We start from the raw sequence: 19247 nt of genomic DNA, 5'->3' as shown, positions 1-19247 counted from the left end.
ATGATTATTTAAAAAAAAATGGAATTTTCAGTTCTGTCTTGACCCCGACGTGATTTGAACACGCAACCTTCCGATCTGGAGTCGGACGCGCTACCGTTGCGCCACGGAGTCAACTTGGAGGGAGGCTTCCAAGTGACAGGAATGCCCCAACACCAACAGGTTGTTGGTATCAGTGGTTTGGCACCCATATTAGTAGTTTGTTTAACAGTTATTAAGAGTATCGGTGGTTCAGTGGTAGAATGCTCGCCTGCCACGCGGGCGGCCCGGGTTCGATTCCCGGCCGATGCATATTTTTTTTTCAAAAAAAATGCGTTTTGGAATGCGTGCGAAAGTTTTATTTTTTCATGTCCCACACCTGTGTGAAGCGAATTGCAAAATTAATCGATGCAGAAGATGTTTTTCGAGAAAAACTTATAATAAAAGCACTTGATCCAGAATTTTTCCACTTCCTAATGATGTACTTAGCTCAACTTTTTAATGTGTGTGCGCCAATCACACCTCTCCCTTTTTTAAATCCGTTTTAAATTAATTAGCTACACATTTTGACTAGGAATCGCGTATTTGCTATGAAGTTTATAAAGTTATAGACGGAATCGAATCGAATATATATATATATGCTTATTTATTATCATTTTTTAAAAATGTGTGCGCATCTTTTGCTTTTTTCCCACCTTTAGAAGTGTTACCGTTTGACTTGGCGCACTATCGCCAATTGGAACGGTGGAAATGGGCTGTTTTTAATTCTTTTTGCAATTTTCTAATTTAAAATAGGTTTATGAAGCAAAATATAAGAGATATTAAACAATACAAAAATGTTTTAAAGCAAAAAGAAAGCCTGGAAGTATTTAAAATATGCGTTGGGAAAACACGCTCTCCGCCGTTCCACAATAGCCGCCGCCATGATATATCGAATATACAGTGTTGCCCAATCAGCTAGTTTAGCTATAAAGCTGTAGTTTTAGCTGATTAAACAGTTTTTATAATTCAAAGATTCTCTACATACAAGCGGTCCAATAAAAAAAAAAATGAATTGACACATTTTTGTTTTCAACTATTTTGTCATATAAAATATTTTTTGTGCGTACATTTTGTAATGGTGATCTGACTATTTCCCCCCTGAATAGCCAGCACTGTGGGAGAAGAAGAAGCAGCTTGTTGATTTTCGGTGCCGCACGCGTTACAGTAGAAAGAAATTGGAAATATTTGTGCTCGTGCCCGGTTATATATATTTTATAGTTCTTGAAACACTAGTGAAACTAAATCCAAAATTCGCGTGTGCCTATCCACCTGCAAAGGCGGTACCAATTTAGAGGTAGGTCAGCTGATTGCGGATGGAGACAAAACGGGCTTACATAATTTGGGGACAGAATATTTGTAGTTTGCCACAATAGATTTGGCTTCCAATGCAGCGAAAATGACATCACTCAGAAATTTTTAGTATCACAAGTTTTTTAATAGTTTTGTGCATGTAATAGCCCTAGTACTATTTAAGCCGCAGGTGCATCATTCTAAGCTCTCTTTAAGATTCGGAGTCTTAATTTAAAACACTTATATCTTGTTTCCATCATGAAAGTTACCATATATTTCTTAATAAAGTTTGTACAAAATCCCACAAAATTATATTCCTTGAAAACAGTTTTCATTTATTAAGTAATTTCCTTTAAAATGACTCCCAACTAACAATACACCCCAAATACCGCCAGTAAAACTCCATAAAAACATTTGAATTAGAATGCATTTTTTATTATTATTCCAAGTTTCAATATTATTTATAGTGTTGCAAATACTTTTATTCCCTTACTTTATTCTTGGGCACTGACCAAATCTCTAGACCATATTTTATTAAATCCACTACGTTTTTCTTTGAGAGTTTCGCACTTAATTACCTAATTGAATTCGTTACATTTTCGACATTTGTTTTTATTTAGAGTTTCATTTTCGTGGTATTTTTAGGCTAAACTATTTAGTGCATGTGCCCATTTGATTTAAATTAGTGAGTCTACCTGGTTTTATACGTTTACAGTTTAAACATTAACTTAAAGCTGCTTATTGTTTGCATATCAATCAATCATTTTCTTTTTGCTCTCTCAAATCACAAAACATTTACATAGTTAAAGTATTAACAGTGAGAAACAAATACGGAGACAATAGATTAGAATGTAATCAACATTTATAAGAAAATAGATGGTGTATTTATCATGTAGGTGTAGACTTATTGAGAGTGGTGCACATTTAAATGCGGCGTTTAACGGTTTACAATTATTTCATTATTCACTATTCATTTAATATAAACAAATCTGATATGGGGCTGGCTGAGAAAGGCTCCTCTGGCCCCCAAGATGCGCACTATTCGAGGGATCGCCGGCGCAGCTGCTTGCGCACTCCTCCGAAGGCAGCACTGCTGCGATCCAGGAGTTCGTTGGATAGCCTGGCCAACAGAGGCAACTCCCGCATGGATACGTTCACCGAGGGCAAGGGCGCCAGCTGCTGTTGCAGCTTCTTGATGGGCGTGGGCGGTGCAAGGTGATTTAGCTGGTGCTGGGGTGTGACTGGCAAGCTGGCGGTGTTGGCGCAGGTTGTGACCTTCACCTCGACCACATCGCAGTGACGTTTGAGTGCCTCGGCGCCCAGGGAAACGGGTCGCTGTTCGGTGGACTTCACACGATTCGTTTGCTGCCGATTGCCGTTTTCCTTGAGCATCATCAAGTGATCCAGCTTATCCACCGTGTCCTTCAGTTCATGCTCCCACACATCATTCTGCTGCTGACCATCTCCACCCTCAATGGGACGCACTGCCAGGATCTTGACCTTCTGCCGCAGGGCCTCCAAATCGCGTTCATCCACCACGCCTCTGAGTTCGCCCGCTCCCGTCTCATCGTAGTCGCAGGCATCCTCCTCATCTTCAGTTTCGGCAGCTGCTACAGGAGTTTTTGCACCCAAGGACATTTGACTGCCTGCTATGGAGGGATAGTCGCATTTCTCCAGCTCCAGCTGGAAATCCGGCAGCGATGGCAAGGCACTGGACGTAGGCGAGTTCAACTCTGCTCCCACGCCCGGCTCGCGGGGACCTGGCGGAGTGGGAAAATCACCCCTCTGCCTGTGTATGTCCTCGCTGATCCTCTCCAGATTACGCAAGGCCGTGGAGTAAGTGCTTTTGGCACCGGCCACCTGCTGCTGCAGCTCCTGGATGCGATTCTTTTGCGTCTGCAGCTGATCCTGGCACACCTGCTTCTCCTCGAAGTACGGCCGCGACTTGTTGATGCTCCGCCGAAAGCGATCCTCCAGCTGCTGCAACTTTTGCTCGGCGGCGTTGAAGAGCCGGGTCAGCCGCTGATGCTCTGCATGACAGTCGGCCTTCTGGGTATCCGCATCCATTACCTTCTGGGTAGCATGATTAAGCATCTCCTGCCAGGCATTGTCGAACTGCCATTCATGCGAGTTGGACATAAACCGCTGCTCGGCAAGCGCCACTGTTTCCTTGGCCGCGGCATGGATTTCTAAGGGAGAAGATTGGGTTAGGACTACTCCAAAGAATTGACTTATAGTAGACTAACCATTAGCTCGTTGGAATTTGACTGCCGCCTTCTGGCATTCGATTTGTGCCTCGCGTGCCTTGTCCAAAGCCTCGTAGTAGGGTCGAGCTTTCTCTATGCAGTTGCCCAACTTCTTGGAGGAGAGCTTAAGCCGGCGTGTAGATTCATTTAAGAGGATGCGAAAGGTGGAATTGGCCTCCTATTAAAAACATATACATTATTATTAGGGTATTAACTTATTTTCCATAAAAAGAAAGTCTGTCTACTTGCCTCTAGCTCAATTTCTAGCTTATTAATCTCATCGGTTGCGCTATTGAGATTCTCCAGTTCAATCTGAAAATCAAAGATATTTCATAATTAGTATCTTGTAGTATCATTATTAAATAAAGTATCTGTATTATATATATTATTAAACAATATAAACATTATAATTTGTTACCCTTTCTTTCAGTATTTCCCCAACGCCTGCCCACCGAAAACAACAAGATGCCTCAGTCGGGTCGCGACGGGGGCGCTTCGAAGGACTCCAAATACGACCTAAGCAAGATCTCGGCTCGTGTAGATCGCGTGAATGTCAGCGGTTTGCTGCGCACCCACAACGACTATGTGATGAGGGCAGCGGATGGACTGTTCAAGACCAATAACTTTCAGGATCTTATGCTGGAGGCCATGTCCACCAAATCGTATCTACATGAACTGGGCATCTTTAAGGATGTGAGCGTGCATATCGACGTTAGCCGTGGCTCTGATGCCACTCCCCAGGGTTACGAGGTGACCTTTAAGGGCAACGAAATGTCGCGCATGATGGGGTCGGCGGGCACTGAGATTGGTCAGAACGAAGGCTCCCTGCGAACGGAACTGACGATCCCCAATATTCTGGGCCGTGGCGAGAGCATCTCATTGCAGGGCAGCTACAGCAGCACCAGGGCCAATGATCTACAACTGAAGTTCTGGAAGCCCTTCTTTCACACCCGCTTCAGGGAAAATCGACCTGAGTAAGGCAGAGTCCTCTATAAAGTTAAAGCGTTTCTCATAGTTTGTTCTTTCCACAGATTGTCTTTTAGCATTTTTAGGCAAACGGATAAATTTGACATCAGCTCATTTCAAACCACCAACCTGGGCTATTTGGTGGACTTCTCAGCACACACCATGGTGGGAGTGGATGTAAGTTTTATGAATCTTTCATAAAAACATGGTTATTTAAATGTGTTCACTTCGTTTTTAGTTGACGCACTCGCTGCAGTATGAGAACGCCATCAGAGATGTGGGATTGCTTAACAAATCAGTGCCCTTTGCCATTCGCGACCACTGTGGACCCAAATTGGCCTCATTGCTGCGTTACTCCGTGCTCTATGACAATCGGGATAGCAACGTGTTCCCCACGCGTGGTATTTTCCTGAAGTCAGTAAACGAATACTGCGGATTGGGCGGCAACATCGCCTACACCAGCAGCACTGCCCACGGAGAGTTAAATGTGCCGCTGTTTGCCGGTCTGGTGGCACAGTTTTGCGGTCGCGTTGGCGTCGTTAAGGAGACCAAAAATACCACCCAGCTGCCCATTAGCTCGCTTTTCTACTGCGGTGGTCCATTGACCCTGAGAGGATTTAAATTTGGAGGAGCTGGTCCCGTGATCGATGGCACACCCATTGGAGCACAGACTTTCTGGTGCACGGGCGCCCACCTTTGGGCACCGCTGCCCTTCGCCGGAGTCTTCAAGAACCTGGCTAGTCACTTTAGAATGCATTTCTTCTACAACATTGGCAACTGTAACAACTTTAGCACAGGTTTGTTAATGCCTAACCCACTTTATTATTTGATATTAACTATAACTTTCTTTGCAGAAAACATGCGTAGTGCCTTTGGCATGGGTTTGGCTGTAAAACTAGCTGAAAGAGCCCGGATTGAACTCAACTATTGTGTCCCTGTGCGGCGTCAGACCACGGATAAGGTTCTAAATGGTTTCCAGTTTGGCATTGGCTATGAGTTTGTCTAGATGCCTGTTCCTGCGCCCCCAATTGACTGGATATATCAGTAGCAAAAGCCATGAGAGTCACAACAGCCCAGTAACAAACAAAGTCTAATCCACAACATATGGCTGCCCTGTCCTTAGTTTTCAGCGTTTACAGATTCTGTTTCGTATTCTTTGTCAATGCATTTTATTTTCCTTTGAAAATGTATTCGTAGTCCAGCGATCATTTAAGTAGTTCCTAAGGCGTGTACATACGTAAAACGAAAGGTTAAACAAAAATACAAAAATGTTAAACGAATCTAAAGCTGTTTTTTTTTTAATCATGGGGATAGTTATGTAATATACGAGAATTTTGCAAGTTTTATGCCTTATTTAAGATCGGACCTACAATAATAACATTATAATATGCCCCTAAATCAGCTAATTAAATTTGTTTGTTTATTAAAAACATTAAGGATTTATGGCTCTATAAAGGCAGACAATTAAATCCGCCTAATAAATTAAAGAGCTTTGAATTTAACAAGATTTTTAATTTACTCTTTCAAAGGCTATAAATAATAATGCTTATGTTTAAGTACTTTAAACTTTAAAGCTAAAGTGTATTTCAAAACCCAAATTGCAGATTGTCGAGCTCATATAAGGTTGATATAGTTTCTCTTAACTGTTTACATATTTTTGCAATAGCTGATATTAATGGTTTTTCTGAATATTTTTTATACTTAAACAATTAAATTCTTGTAGTCTCTGTAAATGTCAGGTTTCTCGTTTGTGGATTTACCATTTACATGGGACAGCCGGCGGGCTTGTGTTGATGTTCATGGATCGGTGAACTGCATGCGGTTACAGTTTTTTGTTTGGGTTTTCGGTTTTTTTTTGTTTTGGAATTTCAGTTCGGGACCCACGGCAGATTGTGGTCGAAAAACTGGTTTTAATTATAATTTTTGTTCATTTTGTCTGCCCCTTTTTTTACGGCAGCTTTTATTAAGGCTGTCCCAGTTTGATTTTTATCGTGTCCGTGTTGAACATTTCTCCACATCCCGGACATGCATAAACTAAAGATGAAGGCGGGGGTTTTGGTAAGGGCACGCTCGAGTTGCCTCTGTAATCGAGATTGATTTAAGAGCCAAGACCAAGCCAAGTGCGAGCGAACCTCTAAAAGTCCGAAACTGGTTTTTCGTGTAAACAAACGAAACCAGTTTGGGCATCCGGCGCAGATGAACATTTCAACACTTGAACTTTCCAGGAATTCTGCAGCCCAAGGAACTTGTTTCGCGCATTTCGCTGCATTTGCCTAACTATTGGCTAAGGAAAAGTTCACTTGTTCAATATCCGCCCTTCACTTTACTACACTTTTTATGCAATTTAATGGGTTGGGGGAAAAAAACTCAATCAAAGGTGAGTAATACCCTAGCCTTAATAACTAAAGCTACTTGCATATTTGAATGTACTATCCTCATAACGCCCTTCTTCGCAAATGACGCACAATCAAATGAGCAAATAACATAAAAACATTTAATTACAATGCGAGTCAATTGTAAATACTGGAAAAAAGGTTAACATATTTACCCGTCAAGGCAGCTGTGTGTGGCTGGCAGCAAAAATATTTGATTATCATCAAATAAACAAAAAAATATTGTGCATAAATTAAATGTTGAAATGACGACGCAAATTGAATAAATATTTTTTCAACTTCACAAAATAAATGCAATTGGGGCAACAAGATTGTGTAAATATGGGGAATATTTTCAAAGAACTTAATCGAAATATTCTTGAAAAATTTGAACAAAAAGAGCCATTGTTCGCTGAACACGGCCAAATCTAACAAACATAATTTCATCAGTGCCACTCATCTTCAATTATTGATTTTATACGTTAAATTTAAAGCTTCCAACAGGGTCAAAACCAAATGGAACGAGGTCTGGTCTGAAATGTTACCAAATCACGCGATGTGCGGACGGTTTGCGTCGCGTTTATTTTGCAGTCGTCAGAATCGCATTGCCAAAGGGCGGCTGAAGCTCAACTTGAGTCACAGACTATGAATAAAGCCAATCAAAGGGAAGTACCAAGAAGAAGATGACGTGAGTGCGGCTCGTTAGGATCCAAAACAATTCGGCAGACATGAGGGCGGCACCCCCGCATTTTACATGGACGGATAAAATTGGGAATGACGTCTGTTTGACTAGGAACACGTATGAAAGAGGCGATATTTGCCAACAGATAATTGATAAAAACTAATGTAATTTAAATATGTTAGAGAGGGTTGTATAAGGATGAAATAAGTCCTAGAATGACAGGCTCAACTTTTAACTTTCATATTTTATTCGTTAAAAATGCTGCTTTGGTTTTTCAAAAATACATGTTTTTCGGTTTGAAAACAAAAAATTGATCTTTGCGTTATGATAAGTACATAGGTACATAGATTTTTTTGACCCTACCTTAAATTTTACCACTATATCTTTCAGCTTTACAAAATGTTAATGATAAAATATAAAACTTTTTAAGAGTTCCTGAAAAAATAATATTGTTAGAATTTTTCCACCCTTATAAAAGGCCACCCTACCTCATTATTAAGTACATATGTAGGCACAAAGATTTTTTCGACTCTACCTCAAATTTTACCCCTATATCTATCAACATTATAAACTTTAAATGATAAAATATAAATCTTTTTAAGAATTCCTGAAAAAATAATATTGTTAGAATTTTATCACCCTTATAAAAGGCCACCCTATCTCATTATGAGATGTCGTATGATTAGTTTATTAGCTTATCCCAGCCACTTTCCATATTCTACTCGCTACTTCGTACACCCCTCTATAACCGGCACTCCCTTCGGTTCCGGTCGATGTTCCGACAGTTCCGCAATGACGCCAGCTGCCCTTTGTGCCGGTGGCGTGATGCCGACTAGGTTGACCTGACCTACATCTGCTTTGCTGGTGACAGCTCTCCCCCAGTACTCCCAGAACCACCCCTCTCTTCAGGGCAGACTTTGGCAAAATGGCAAAGGAGGAAATGTAATGGAAACCAACATAAAATTTACATCGATTTTGCCTTGCGCAACAAAAAGGAAGCCTCAGGAACTCTTAGGACATTCAACTCATGCGGAAATAGACGTCACCATGCGACAAAAAAATGCCACAATTGTATGGAACAAAAAAACACTCAACTTACGGGGAAAATAAAACAAAAGTGGCACTGCTGAGAAAGTCTTTGCTGATAGATCAAAAATATTGTTATATAAAGGAAAAACTCAACGGCAATGCGTGAGTGAATGTCTGGCGACCCGAAAAATAAGTCAACGTAGCTTGACAATCGCAATTGACCGCATAAAGTTTTTATTTTTAATAAGAGTTATGTCAACTTGGTACAAAATGAATGAAAGCAGGCCGCCTAAATCACTCAAACTACTGCGTTGGAAATGTTTCAAGTGAGATTTTTGTAGAATTCGTGTGCCTGACCCACTTCAAACAAATTATTTTCAATTGTCATGCTAAGTTAAATTCTCAACTTTCTCTTTATGACCAAGCAATTCAGATCGAAGGTCAACTAAACCCAATTTAGGTTCAAACGAACTTTATGAAGCTCTTGAAAATAGTACAAATATTTGAACAATTTCAGCTACAAGTTCATGACTGATTAGATTGCTCTAAAATATGCTATCTTTACTGAATTGATAAAGCAGGAAATGACTGCCTAAGTTCAACTACACTCATAGTCTCATTCATTGAATGTCATTAACAATTTCGTCGAGCAAACAAAGCAAAACCGAACTTAATTCATTAAAGCTGCAAAATGTATGGAAAATTGAGTGCGGTAACCGCTCAACGAAAGTAGCAACTGTGTTATGCATCATTGACTATAATGATAATGATGATGATGGGGCCTGTGGAACCCCTAGGGGATTGCACCCGTCGAAAGGTTACAAAACGTGCGGCAAACTGAGAAATCAAACCTTCTGAAAGAAACAGTTTATTTATGCAAGTGCAACTCCCACCTGCTTTTTATATTTTTTATTATTTCCCACATAATGCGGAATGGTTTTTAATAAACTTTCTACAATTGTTTTCCACTATAAATAAATGGAAATATGGGGACTTCCGATGAGAAGAGCTTCTGACAGGCATTAATTGTGGGTAGCGTGGCCGAGCGGTCTAAGGCGCTGGTTTAAGGCACCAGTCTCCTCGGAGGCGTGGGTTCGAATCCCACCGCTGCCACTTTGGAAATCTTTTTTTTTATATTTTTTTTTCCAAGGAGAAAGTTGTTTTTTCTTCAGGCTTTAATCGCATTGCTTAAGACAATTAACCGAAAAGAAATGCCATCGTTATCAGATGTTCTGCCTGAACTTTGGATTATATATCTTGCGATATATGCACTAGGTCATATTCGCAATATAAGATAAGCGTTCTTATGATATACCATTTAGGGGGACACCTTGATATACGTATAATGTAGAAGTTGACTCACTTATCGGACACGATATTCTGATTCATAGTCGCCTCGGTTGAGTTCTCTAATTCGCGACACCCGTACTCTCACCTGGCTTACGTAACTGACACCCAGGTAGCCAAATGTCATTACTCATATTTAATTTTTATCAATTTGACTTGCGCCCAAAGTTTCCCTGGCTAATCTAATTATTATTATCAAATGGAGTAAGGCGAAAAATTATTTTTAAATGTCTGCAAGGCCTTTCCCACTAATTTCTGTCAATAAAAAAAGTCGCCTTTGTTTCCCTACTAAACCAATTATCGTATAATCGATAAGTGACGCTTAATAATTCATTGGCTTAGGGTTAGAAAGTTTGGTACGCAAATAGCTATGTATATTTTTCAGCTAACTGACGCGTGTGGGATTGTACGTATCAAAAAAATTAAATAAGCAAATAATTTGAGTGGTAACAAAAAAAAACATCTGTAGAGACACACGATTTAAGTTAAATAGACTTTGCGCCATCGCCGCTATACAAATTCTTGGCTCATTGTTTGTCGTCATCAACTTGAACAAAATCTTAAGATAACAAATTTTGCACGCGCTAAAAAAGAAAAAAACCAAATGCTCATTGATAAATCATTGGTAAAATGGAGGCAAAAACAAAAAAAAAAACAAAGTCGGCTTGTCTAAAGAGGAAGTCGAGCATACAAAACATTGAGAAACAAGGCAAAAACGTCCGAAGCGAAATATTTTGCGTTTTTGGTAATATAACATGAATTTTTGTGCCTTTCCTGAGATTTCTCAAACCTGTTTCGGTACAGTTTTGCTTATAGAGGCACTCTAATGATTGTTTATAGAAAACGATCGTTCTATCTCTCGTATGAAGAGTACCTCCTATACATTTTCCCATACATAGACATTCATTCGGACATTATCGACGGCTTTCATCTAGTCACATGGCGTCTTATGGGGTTCGAAATCAAAATGTTGTTAATGACTTTGCGCCGCGTGTGACGTCTCCCACTAAGTTTTGCATTTAAAAATAGATATTACGATGGGTGGTATGCACGATTTTCTTTTATCAACCAAGGGAATTCACAATGGATGTATATTAATGGATTAGCAATGAGCAAAGCTGTTTTTAACGGCATTGATAATTATTGATAATTTTTAAAAATGCCTTTTTCATTGAGATTTGTTGTTTAAATATTTATTTTAATTGGAAAGCATAAAAAGTATTTTTTGTATACAATAAAAGTGCACAATCGTCTTAGACAAATGTTATGATTTTTCAAAGCGATATCCAGTTGTTTCAAAATATTTTCTAGATTCATAGTTTTCCATAAATTGTTATTCACTTTCCGGATACGTAATGTGCTTGTTTTTCTTTAAGAAATGTAAATTTCCCTAGTTTTGCGATGGAAATTGCTTTTCTGTTCACAGATTCATATATTTTCCTGCCCATTTAAGGCCATTAAGCGAGTGTGCGATTATTTTGCGTAGTTGAATGAGCAGCATATAAATCTTTATTTATGCAAACTGCGACTTGCGCTTCAAGACACTTTTGTATTGTCTGCCTTACACAATAAAAAAAAGTTAAATACAAATCAAAATAAAAACAAAAGGCGTTTGTTTTTGTTGCTGGCTTGACTTGCGTGTGCGCTTTGGTATTTCCATTTATTAAATTTGTATGCATACCTCTCCCGAAAAAGCAAAGAGCGGAGCGAAAGATAAAGAGCAATAACCAAGCTGCACTTGAATCTCATTTAGGTACCGAGTTCAAATTCGTAAAAGGAAAAAACCCAATTTACTGGGAAGTGCGTGGGATTACTTGACACCCTGTGAGCTCCCTTTTCCTGCCTTTTGTGTTTGAACAGTTTCGTTGGAAAAAGGAAACTTGCAATTTGCTTAAATGCTGTGTAAATTGATTTTGTATAGTTTTTTTTTTTGGTTTTGAAAACCAACAAAGCGTTAAAAAGGTTCACGCAATAAATGAGTAACAAAGTGGAATGCAAAAACGCCTGTTTCCTATTCCCCAAATACAATGCTCTCTGTCTTAACAGTTGGTACTCAATTTGGTGAACCTCTTGTATCCTTAAATTGGTAATAGGTTTAAGCCATTCAAAGGCAGGGAAATGAAGCAGGTAACAAAACAATCAATACAATACACTTTGTGTTCTTGGAACACAAGCAATACCCTTTTGTTACAGTGTACAGCTCAGCTCTTAGTCCAATGCATCGAGTGAGCACTGTACCAAGGGATAGAGAGAACTATTTAGCAAAAGAAACAAAAACAAAGCAGCCTGCTATTTGTTATTGTCGCTAAATTACCGTTCATTTCTGTGCCAGGTACGAAAGAAAGAGAGAGAACGAGCGGGGGAAAACTCGGAAGGACAAATAAAATCACCTGAATTTGCGGATCCAGCTCGCCCTCTTCTGCAGCCGACATTTTCACTGGTTTTCACTGATTTCGTTCCAAATGCAAATACCTCGCGAATTGCGTTAATTTTCACTTTTCTGTCGCCCGCTTTTCAATTGAAAAACACTTTTGCATTTCACTATTTGATCTCGCTGTTTACACACACTCACACATCCTCCGCCTATCAATTTGCCAGCCCGTGTGTGTGTGTGTGTTTTTGTTATGTTTTCTGTGTTTTTCCAATATTATGTAAATTGATTTGTTCACTTTTTAACTGGCAATTTGTAATGCAAGAGCAGTTAGATTAAAACATCTACTTTATTTTGCGTTTTACGTTTCTCAATGAAGTTGAAGGAGAAAGAGTGAGTGACGGAGGGACGCGCGACGAACAAAACAAACTGTACAATATACAGGGCACGCGGCTTCTCCTCTGATCAGCGCACCTGAGATATTCAGTTACAATTACAAACGCTAAACTATCCTAAAAATTAAAGGCCAGCCGCGGGTGACGAGAGTCGCGATTAAATTCCTCCTTCCGCTCGAATCGACTGATTTGGACTACGTAAGTTACGTTTATTTCGTTTATTTGGACTACGTTTCGTACGTAAGTACGTAAGACGTAAGTGTCGGCAGAACGTAAGCCAACGTAAGTGTCAGTAAAAAAGGGAGACAGCCTCAGCGTAAGTGTCAGTGAAAAAGGGAGATGCAAGATGAAAACAAGATGATGGAGAAACATCGATGGAAACATCGAATGACATCGATGTTTTCAAAGCATCGGTAACATCAGTGTCTTCCATCTCTTTCCCGGCTATTTCTCACTATCGATAGCATCGATGTTTTTTTAAAAACGGCGATACATCGACGTATTTTTCCAACACCGATATTTTCACTACGTAAGCTTTAAAAATTTGAAATTTTTTCAATTTATAAAGTACAGATACATTTTATTACAGTTGAAACATCTTAGGGCGGCTCCTGGCTTATAATGGCTTATAGACTGAAGTAAGACTGCGTAAATAGCAATTAAAGAAGTGAACTGTTTTTTATTTATTTTTGTGCTTGGGTAAAAGTATGTTAAAGGTAGAAGAAACGCGTTCTCGAACCCATAATGTGAATATTAAATTATATGCATAATATTAAATTTTTAAAGAAAACATCAATGTTTTATCGCTGATGTAAGATGTAAAAAATATATCGATACGCTTTAACAAAAGTAAACATTTATATCGGATATTTGTTTTACCTGATATATCGAGCATCGTTTTGTTTTAAATATATTTTTGATATTTCCTAGTTGGTTGCAAAATAAACAAGATGAGCTCGGCGCAAATAGAAAATATTGCGGCAACTTGCAGTTCGTGCACGAAGTTAAGTAAAACGAGCGTGTTCGTACCCAAAGGTACTCAACATGACCACACCCAACAAATCAAGCAGTAGCCAAGTTGGGAACAGTACCAGGCGCTCAGTAGTACTCACTGCAGATGAGAATTGCTGATCAGCATATTATAGGTCTCACTAACTCACCATCTCACCGTCACAACGATACGCTGACCCGCCAATGCAGTCAGCACATTTGCGGTGTCAGCCGAGCCAACTACGCAACTGCTACCGTAATCATAATTCCCTGACCTACTTTAGAATATAGCTTCTTTCACTAACCATTAACCATAACCACTAAGCGTCCGTGTTCTAAGTAGAATATAAGCAGGTATCAAATGAAGAATAAATCAGTTATCAACACACCTCATAACTCCGCGGTTCTACTTCCTACCTCTAGGAATAGGGCTCGTAATACACTATCTCAACTAGCAGCTAACCACGTTAGCTCAACCTCAGCGCAGTTCAGCATCGCCTGTGGTCCGGCATTGCAGTAACCATCGTTACCATTGCCGCGACGCGATCGTCCTGCCATCAAAGCGTCCCCGTGCCAGCGACAAGTGCTCATTACCCCCTTGTCCCGCGGTGTGACCCAGAAGTGCCTACTTCGGTTAGGCACAAACATTGGTGACCCCGACGTGATCCTTTAACAACAAAGGATCACACTCAAGCAACCCCCTTCCCACTAAAGGAACTTAAGCTTCATCCAGCTTCACAGGATACGCTTCGTCTTCCAGCGTCACAGGAACTTCAGTTTAATCCAGCTTCACAGGATTCGCTTCTTCTTCCAGCGTCACAGGAACTTCATCTTAATCCAGCTTCACAGGATTCGCTTCTTCTTCCAGCGTCACAGGAACTTCAGCTTAATCCAGCTTCACAGGATACGCTTCGTCTTCCAGCGTCACAGGAACTTCAGCTTCATCCAGCTTCACAGGATTCGCTTCTTCTTCCAGCGTCACAGGAACTTCAGCTTAATCCAGCTTCACAGGATACGCTTCTTCTTCCAGCGTCACAGGAACTTCAGCTTAATCCAGCTTCACAGGATTCGCTTCTTCTTCCAGCGTCACAGGAACTTCAGCTTAATCCAGCTTCACAGGATACGCTTCTTCTTCCAGCGTCACAGGAACTTCAGCTTAATCCAGCTTCACAGGATACGCTTCGTCTTCCAGCGTCACAGGAACTTCAGCTTTATCCAGCTTCACAGGATTCGCTTCGTCTTCCAGCGTCACAGGAACTTCAGCTTTATCCAGCTTCACAGGATACGCTTCTTCTTCCAGCGTCACAGGAACTTCAGCTTAATCCAGCTTCACAGGATTCGCTTCGTCTTCCAGCGTCACAGGAACTTCAGCTTCATCCAGCTTCACAGGATACGCTTCTTCTTCCAGCGTCACAGGAACTTCAGCTTCATCCAGCTTAACAGGATACTCAGCTTCATCCAGCTTCACAGGATACTCAGCTTCATCCAGCTTCACAAGATTCTTTGTTTCCAAGACACACAATATGTCTACTTCATTCATTGAGGAAACAAGTCACACAAGAATCGATTTACACAATCGATTACTAGACACCCAAAACGAGCTGCAAGGGAAAATCCAACAGCTCATTAAGAATTATGGCAAGGATTCTGCCGACCGACGCCACCGAGACGGATATTATTCCGGTAAACTAACTCAGTTAAACGATCTCTGGCAGCAGTTTTGCGACCTAGATGAAGAGGTCCAGCAAGCGGCACTACCCACTGGAAGTGAGTATTCTTCACGACTAGTAGCACTTAAAGAGCTGGTCGAAAAATATCAGAATATCTTTCTGGACAACATGCCGACTGGAAGCGGGCTTCCGAAGGCCCCCAGACGAACTTCGGCCAACATCAAGCTCGCAACAAGAGATCAAGTCAAAGGAGATTCCACAATTGACACGGTGATCCGACAGTTGCAGAGAAGATGCAACGAATTGGAGTCATCATTAACATTAGCCTCGAACGCTCCAACTGTCACCCCAGCCCTACAAAGGCACCTGGATCTCCATTGGGCGTTACTAAGGCAAGCCCACGACGAATTGGATAGCACACCTGGGGCCGCAGCTCTGGCAGAAGCAGAGCTAGCCCAATTCCACACATTATACGAGGAATACGAAATGAACCTGCTACGAGAAAACGACGCGCCAATGAGCCTAAACTTGGCACTTCCGCCAATTAGCATTCCGGAGTTCAACGGCGAGTATCTAGACTGGCCACGGTTCCATGATCTCTTTGTGGAATTGGTACATAACAAACCATATTCGGCCAGTCAAAAACTACATATTCTACAGAGTTCGCTTCGTGGTGAAGCGAGAAACGTCTTGACAGACACAGCCTTCTCACAGGGTGGCTATGACGACACCTGGTTGCGTTTAAAGGCCAGGTACCAGAACGGAAAAATACTAGTATTCGCCGCCATTGCAAAAATTATTGACCATAAGCCTATAGACGGCTCCTCGCGCCAACTAAGGGCCTTGCATGACACTATAAAAAATTCAATGAGTACTCTTAAAAACCTTGATATCAGCACAAAATCCTGGGATCCAATCCTGTGTTTTCTTATCAGAAGAAAACTAGACCAGCAGTCTCTAGCTGCTCTCGAAAATTCAGCGGATGCACCAACGGAAATTCCAACGTTATGGAGTGTACTGACGTTTATTGAGCGGCGCGCTTGCATGCTGGAGACGATAAGCGCTCAACCTACAGCAACACTCCGCCATCAGTCAGTTCACAACGAAGAAAGCTGTAAGATTTGTCACCTAGGACAACATAATCTTAGAGCATGTAGCCGTATCCAGCAAATGGACCCCAAAGCACGGCGCCAAGCCATTATTCAAGTAGGAGCATGCACAAATTGTTTGTCTACAGCTCATAAGGTTGAAAACTGTGGATCACCGACCACTTGTCGAGTCTGCCAGCAACGGCATCATTCACTGTTACACCAAGGACCGACTAGCAATCCAGTGTCCGGCGCAGTAACCATTGCAGGCTACGACCACGTAGGAGGATATACTTTGCTCGCGACCGCCAAGGTCTCATTACAAGGGCCAAACGGTCAATTACAAACATGTCGCGCTGTAATAGATGGTGGATCACAGGTGAATCTTATTTCAAGGAGAATGGCAGATCTGCTATCTCTTAAACAAAGGTCACCGATTGAAATATCTGGAATCGGAGGAAAGATATCAACAGCAATTAGATCAACACTAAAGCTCTCATCCTGTACATCAGGGTTTGAAAAACTATTAGAGGTATTTATTATGCCCACAGTCATTACAGACCAACCGTCAGTACCAATTACAACCGATCTTAATATTCCCGAGGGACTGCCGTTAGCAGATCCTGACTTTCGGCAACCAGGACCCATTGACCTAACTTTAGGGGTTGAAGTATTTTCTCGTGTAATTACCGGTGAACTTCTTGAACTAGGACCTAATAAACCTTTGGCACAAGGCACAAGGCTTGGTTATGTAATCACAGGTTATCTCAATAAAGAAACCTCTTCTGATACGGAAATCAACCCCAATCTAATAGAAAACAGAGATAATTTGGCAGGACCGAACGCTGCTTATGAGCCAACGAAAGATAAAAATCCGATGAATATAGAACCGACGTCTCATCAATTCAAAACCTACAAGAAGGCTGACTTTGGTTCAACATTTCTAAACTTAACCAAGAAAGATCTTAGTTTTGTTGCAGAACGTCCACATACCATAGACGTGCCAAATGATCAAATTCTACGAGGGCACAATTTCAGTCCCCACGGTAATGTAAATTTTATCGCAAAGGGGAGTGTTCAGCAGCATCAAGAAGATGTGAAGGACCTGAATCACAAACAGGAACCGCCGCAGTTGAAGATCCCCCGTGGTCAATGATTTGTTAGGTGCTTTCTATACAATTCGGCCAAGGGCTGACCGACATCACGCCTTTAATTGAGGGTACCCCTCAATGGGGGGGAGAATGTTCGTACCCAAAGGTACTCAACATGACCACACCCAACAAATCAAGCAGTAGCCAAGTTGGGAACAGTACCAGGCGCTCAGTAGTACTCACTGCAGATGAGAATTGCTGATCAGCATATTATAGGTCTCACTAACTCACCATCTCACCGTCACAACGATACGCTGACCCGCCAATGCAGTCAGCACATTTGCGGTGTCAGCCGAGCCAACTACGCAACTGCTACCGTAATCATAATTCCCTGACCTACTTTAGAATATAGCTTCTTTCACTAACCATTAACCATAACCACTAAGCGTCCGTGTTCTAAGTAGAATATAAGCAGGTATCAAATGAAGAATAAATCAGTTATCAACACACCTCATAACTCCGCGGTTCTACTTCCTACCTCTAGGAATAGGGCTCGTAATACACTATCTCAACTAGCAGCTAACCACGTTAGCTCAACCTCAGCGCAGTTCAGCATCGCCTGTGGTCCGGCATTGCAGTAACCATCGTTACCATTGCCGCGACGCGATCGTCCTGCCATCAAAGCGTCCCCGTGCCAGCGACAAGTGCTCATTACCCCCTTGTCCCGCGGTGTGACCCAGAAGTGCCTACTTCGGTTAGGCACAAACAGAGCGGTTTTTGCCGACTATTTATATTGGCGCCTTCTGGCCCTAAAATTTTGAATCCACAAAACGTAAGTGTGCTGTGCAGTGTCACCAGACGGTCAAATACTGTGTGGCATCTTATACCCGGTAATTTGGTATTTTCAACCATTTGTGAATTTGGTATTTGGTCATGGATAGAGTTCACCCTAACAGCTTTATTCCACTCAACATTTTTACAATTTGAATTTGGATGATTCCACTGCACATCTTGCACAGACATAAATGTGACATTTTTCAGACTCCTAATTTAGAGCGATCCTAACATTTCTTTCTGGACTGGAAAGTCAGATAAAATATTTCGCAAGTTTTTCAGAAGCTCATTTAAAGCGAAGCATGAAGTATTGAAGGCAATAATCTTATAAGTACTCCTATGAGTTTTCAGTTTCTTTATAACTTTGGATCAAATGAAATCCGTAATCCAATATTGAAACATTCATTACTTTTCTGAACTGATTTTTCTTTGAGCCTTGGACACTCACTGTGGAAGCTGGCAATATAAGTTTGTTAAAAAAATATTTTTAAAGTGTGCAAGCTGTTATTTTTGAAAATTTCTAGTTCTTACGGACATTTTTAGATTTTTGTTAGGACAAGCATATTTAAAGTTCCCATATGTTACCTTTAAAAATTATTGAAAACTTTTGGTCCTTTGGTGACGCAGAATCTGTAAAGTTTTTTTGTGTTCCGGAGTAAAATTGCCCTGATTCCTATTACGTTGGTTTCTATGACTCCAAAATTTGCTTTCAGGGAGAAACTTGTATTTCTATAATGGGCGGATACAAAGTGGATTTTGAAGAGTAAAGGCAAATTACATTTTGCTTCGAAACCTTCCACAACCTAGTTCTGGATCCGAGACCCCCGAGTGTACCCTTTGCCTCTTCGAGAATTCAGA

The 19247-nt window shown here is 41.0% G+C and overlaps 2 protein-coding genes and 3 non-coding genes across 5 annotated transcripts; 3 read left to right on the top strand and 2 right to left on the bottom strand.

The window, feature by feature from the left end:
* Positions 1-39: 39 nt before the first annotated feature.
* Positions 40-111, bottom strand: Trnaw-cca. Its single transcript has one exon. It is a non-coding gene; the product is annotated as a tRNA-Trp (tRNA).
* A 106-nt stretch (positions 112-217) lies between these two features.
* Trnag-gcc lies at positions 218-288 on the top strand. Its single transcript has one exon. It is a non-coding gene; the product is annotated as a tRNA-Gly (tRNA).
* Positions 289-1136: 848 nt separating this feature from the next.
* Positions 1137-5800, top strand: LOC119549856 (SAM50-like protein CG7639). The gene is made up of 5 exons (XM_037858152.1): positions 1137-1312; positions 3985-4528; positions 4586-4697; positions 4759-5317; positions 5375-5800. The coding sequence occupies exons 2-5, from the start codon at positions 4020-4022 to the stop codon at positions 5524-5526; spliced, it is 1332 nt and encodes a 443-aa protein (XP_037714080.1). The 5' UTR covers positions 1137-1312; positions 3985-4019; the 3' UTR covers positions 5527-5800.
* Positions 2153-12914, bottom strand: LOC119549855 (SH3 domain-binding protein 5 homolog). The gene is made up of 4 exons (XM_037858150.1): positions 12341-12914; positions 3804-3866; positions 3555-3732; positions 2153-3497 (listed from the first exon to the last, which is right to left on the bottom strand). Exons 1-4 carry the CDS (start codon positions 12380-12382, stop codon positions 2347-2349), a joined length of 1434 nt encoding a protein of 477 aa, XP_037714078.1. The 5' UTR covers positions 12383-12914; the 3' UTR covers positions 2153-2346.
* On the top strand, positions 9635-9716 carry Trnal-aag. Its single transcript has one exon. It is a non-coding gene; the product is annotated as a tRNA-Leu (tRNA).
* Positions 12915-19247: the final 6333 nt, after the last annotated feature.

Source organism: Drosophila subpulchrella, chromosome 2R (genome assembly GCF_014743375.2).
Source record: "Drosophila subpulchrella strain 33 F10 #4 breed RU33 chromosome 2R, RU_Dsub_v1.1 Primary Assembly, whole genome shotgun sequence".
Lineage (NCBI taxonomy): Eukaryota > Metazoa > Arthropoda > Insecta > Diptera > Drosophilidae > Drosophila > Drosophila subpulchrella.
This window is presented reverse-complemented; position numbering and strand designations above follow the sequence as displayed.

Excerpts from the sequence above, each read along its gene's own strand:
- LOC119549855 (XM_037858150.1), bottom strand. The coding sequence starts at position 12,382 with ATGTCGGCTGCAGAAGAGGGCGAGCTGGATCCGCAAATTCAG. Across the intron at positions 3,867-12,340 it reads AGCTGGATCCGCAAATTCAG|ATTGAACTGGAGAATCTCAA; the intron begins GTGATTTTATTT and ends TTTGATTTTCAG. Across the intron at positions 3,733-3,803 it reads AGCTAGAAATTGAGCTAGAG|GAGGCCAATTCCACCTTTCG; the intron begins GCAAGTAGACAG and ends TGTTTTTAATAG.
- LOC119549856 (XM_037858152.1), top strand. The coding sequence starts at position 4,020 with ATGCCTCAGTCGGGTCGCGACGGGGGCGCTTCGAAGGACTCCAAATAC. Across the intron at positions 4,529-4,585 it reads TTCAGGGAAAATCGACCTGA|ATTGTCTTTTAGCATTTTTA; the intron begins GTAAGGCAGAGT and ends TTCTTTCCACAG. Across the intron at positions 4,698-4,758 it reads ACACCATGGTGGGAGTGGAT|TTGACGCACTCGCTGCAGTA; the intron begins GTAAGTTTTATG and ends CTTCGTTTTTAG.